The sequence below is a fragment of the Aplidium turbinatum genome, chromosome 3 (assembly GCF_918807975.1).
Source record: "Aplidium turbinatum chromosome 3, kaAplTurb1.1, whole genome shotgun sequence".
Lineage (NCBI taxonomy): Eukaryota > Metazoa > Chordata > Ascidiacea > Aplousobranchia > Polyclinidae > Aplidium > Aplidium turbinatum.
In genome coordinates, this window is record NC_137474.1 from 32,558,808 (window position 1) to 32,562,736 (window position 3,929).

Sequence of the window (3,929 nt, forward strand, 5' to 3'; positions counted from 1 at the left end):
TTTCAAGTCCAAGCACTTCATTTTCAATGTTTTACAAGTTTGCGTTAGACGATTGTTTGTCGAAATCAACTTTAAATGTTGCAATAATTTCCTTATTTTTGATGATAGCACAAAGATTTTGACGTCTATCCCCACTAATTCAACTACAAGGATGTCATTTTAGCTAATAAATAAGTTGTTGCACTGCATTGGGATGACAACATGAGCATTTTTTTACTATATTTATTAATATTTTTCAGATTGCTGTAGGTCAGGGCTTCCCGATTGGGGGTGCTCGCACCCCCTGGGGGTGCGAAAAGTTGTTGCTGGGGGTGCGAGAATCCACCGAGGAAGAAGAGCTATTCCATATATAGAGATGGATTTTGTTTGACGACGGAGGTGGTGATTATCTCTCAGAGCATTCTATGTTGGCCCATACAGCACACTGCACAACAACAAGAAAATACCACCTGACAAGTTATTGATAACAAAAAGGCTGTGGTTTGATCGTCACGTGATTGGTGGCGCGATGATGCGATAATATTGTGTCAGCAATTTGCTCATTGTTGGCAATTGTTCGCTCATTATTGGCAATTTCTTATCTTACACATTGGGAAAGAATGCGTTTTAAACAAGAACGAAGTTTTTCACGTTGTAGACTGTGGACTGACTTACGAAAAGGAAAGTGTTAGCTACTATAAGGCTAAAAACAGAACTGATATTGGCCTGACTAGCAACTGTTTGTTGTTGATAATGGGCATTGTTTCTATAGATTTTACAATTGGCATGTAGTAAGTAGGCCTAAATGGTGTTTTGTGGCCAGCTTTTGGCAGGGCAGCGGGCAAGTAGTGCAAGCAAACCAAGGATTGGTCATTAGTGCAACTCTTACTAACTAATTACTAATGGCTGTAACCTTTAGGATAGCCTTATGGCAGCCTATCCCTAAGTAACTGTGTTCCACTAGCAGCCTAACTAATTTCATCATGATTACTAAAAAAAGTTCGAAAATGGAAAGAAGATTACACCGAGTATGGTTTTACTAAAACAATCATGGATGGCACGGACAGACCACAGTGCATGTTCTGCGATGCTGTATTTTCCAATGGCAATCTGAAGCCATCAAAACTTGGCCAACATTTCCAAGTTAAACACGGTGGAAACAAAAGAGCAGGGAACGATCTTAATTCCTTGAAGGCTAAAAGGGCACGCTATGACAACAAAGAAACATTTCCAAGGTTAGGGTTTGCTCTCGTGGACAAGCCTCTACTTTTTGCATCGTACAAAGTTGCATACGAAGTGGCAAAAACGAAAAAGCCACACATTATTGCGGAGACTCTTGTCAAGCCCTGTGCTTTGGAAATGGTGAAGGCTGTCCTGGGTGAGGAGGCCGCTAAAAAACTACAACAGATTCCTCTGTCAAACAATGTTATCCGGAGTAGAATTGATGATATTGGCGCTGATATTCTTGATCAAGTTGTGTCAGACATCAAAGCTTCTTCCGCCAAGATCTCAGTTCAGTTGGATGAATCGACAGATGTCAGTAATTGCAGCCAACTTTTGGTTTTTGTTCGTTATGTAAAGGGGGATGCCGTCGAGGAACATTTCCTTTTTTGTAAACCACTCGAAACAACTACAACAGCAAGGGATGTTTTCGATCTGCTTAAAAGCTTTTTTAACACTAACGACATTCCGCTGCAAGCTATCGGATCTATTTGTACAGACGGTGCTCCAGCTATGCTAGGAAACCGGTCCGGATTTGTTACTCTCATGCGAAATGACATTCCAGAGGTCATGAATACTCATTGTATTCTTCATCGTCAAGCTCTTGTGTCAAAGACTTTGCCCGTTACTCTGAAAAATGTGATGGATTCGTGTGTTAAAATTGTTAATTATATTCGAGGAAGAGCTTTGAATCACAGGTTGTTTAAAGCATTTTGCAGTGATCTTGATGACAGTGCTTCTGTGCTGCTATTTCATACAGACGTCAGGTGGCTCTCCAGAGGTAAGGTTTTGCAAAGGTTTTTTGAGCGCAGACTGGAAATTGAACAATTTCTGCGAGAACGAAAAAGTGCTCTTGTGCATACTTTTGAATCTCCTAACTTTGCTCCTATGTTGGCATACCTGGCGGACGTTTTCCAACATCTAAATGACCTAAATCGTTCGATACAGGGAAAGAATGTGAATATTGTGACCGCTTGTGGCTTGTTGCGTGCTTTCAGACAGAAACTGCCGTTGTGGAGTCGGCGTATCCTGCAGCAGAATTTCGCTAATTTTTCCTTGCTAGAGAAAGTCATACTGGAACACAGCAACTTGGACTTGGAAGAAAGTGCTGTCAAGGCAGAAATCAGTCAGCACTTGGAAAGCCTGAGAGAGTCATTTGACGGATATTTCTCCCCAGGAGATCTGGAAGAACCGGAAACTTGGATCATCAACCCCTTTGCCTTCCAATTAGAGAAGATGGGAGATGAGGATGAAGATAAGGAACATCTGATAGACATGCAAGCATGCCAATCGACAAAGCTGCTTTATGAGTCCAGCTCACTCGAAGCTTTCTGGTGCAGTGTTCAATCTGGGTATCCAACTCTGGCTAAGAAAGCACTGCAAGTTTTGGTTCCGTTTGCTACCACTTGGCTGTGTGAATCGGGATTTTCATCTCTACTTTACATAAAGAATAAATACCGCAACGCCCTGGACCCCGAAAATGATCTGCGCATTGCATTGTCCCACAAGGTTCCACGTTTCGAACAGATAATTTCAAAGAAGAGGCAAGAGAAAGCTCAAAGATCTTGATTAATGCCATTATGTTTTCAGTTTGTGTTATTTCTTTATTCGCTTTTGCATTTTGTGGGATTACGTTGTTGAAGGCTGCCCCTTTTCCTATTCGTTAGCCATGTAAAGGCCGGTGAGCTGCTTTTCTGCGTTGTTTTCGTACGTATTTTGAATTTTTTTCTCAGAACTACTCTGTTTCAAAACAGGGGGTGCGAGATTGGCTTTGTCAATCCCATGGGGTGCGGGGTGATAAACGAATCGGGAAGCCCTGCTGTAGGTTAACTGAAGCTTATAGCTCGCTGAGTACTGGTAAACCTAATAATATTTTTTTTTGATATCATGATAAAATGAGTGTTCTGTTTGATGAGTGTGGTTCAGCATCTGGATCGAGTTCCTCAAAAATTCTTCTGCTGTTGAGGCATCAATGTCAAAACCAACTTTACTCGTAATGCAAAAAAAAAATTTGGTCTAGGTGAAAGCATTTCAATTGCTGATGCTGAAATTACTGGGGCAAGATTGCCAACCTATAGCCAAGTCATCCGTTGTTACATGTATTTGCAGCAGTATAAGCCAGAACAAACCAAGTATATCATATACATAATGGCAAAAGAAGTTTTAAACAACTTAATTCCGTTCCATAAGAAGGGCAATATTCCCATGATTCGAGAAGAAAAAGCGTGCAAAAAGATAATCAAAGCAGTTCAAAATAATGCAAAATTGAGGTCAATTCCAAACAAAAGAAGAACTAAAAAATTTACCCTTGAAAAGCTTGAACAAAAACCAAGCTTCTTCAGAAAACATTTCCACTGTGGCCTCATAATGCAAAAACTCTTATAAAAAATCAAGAAGATTTGAAATTTATGCAATCCATGAAAGCAAACAGAATTGCAACCTTTGGAGGCTTTGATAGAATTTACAAACAGAAAATACAAAAAAAAATGAAAAAGAAGAAGCGAAGCAACGGTGAAAAGAAAGATCAATGCAACAACAAAAAGAAACAGAAGAAACGCTCGCATTTGCTAGCAGTACTTAGCGAGGAAAGTTTAGTTGATGATGACGATACTTTCAGTGAATCAGAGATTGCCGATGAAGTTTTTGATCAACCACCAATCACCATTCAAGACACAACGAAAAAAACTGGCACTTCGGGAATTTTTACACCAGATCTACTTCAGTCGCAA

At 40.3% G+C, this 3,929-nt stretch overlaps 1 protein-coding gene across 1 annotated transcript; it reads left to right on the plus strand.

Annotated features, from left to right (window-relative positions):
* Positions 1 to 1,029: 1,029 nt before the first annotated feature.
* Positions 1,030 to 2,769, plus strand: LOC145766719 (protein FAM200C-like). Its single transcript, XM_082578426.1, has one exon. It carries the CDS (start codon positions 1,030 to 1,032, stop codon positions 2,767 to 2,769), a length of 1,740 nt encoding a protein of 579 aa, XP_082434552.1.
* Positions 2,770 to 3,929: the final 1,160 nt, after the last annotated feature.

Bases quoted from the DNA above. Each gene is read 5' to 3' on its own strand.
- LOC145766719 (XM_082578426.1), top strand. From the start codon at position 1,030: ATGGATGGCACGGACAGACCACAGTGCATGTTCTGCGATGCTGTATTT.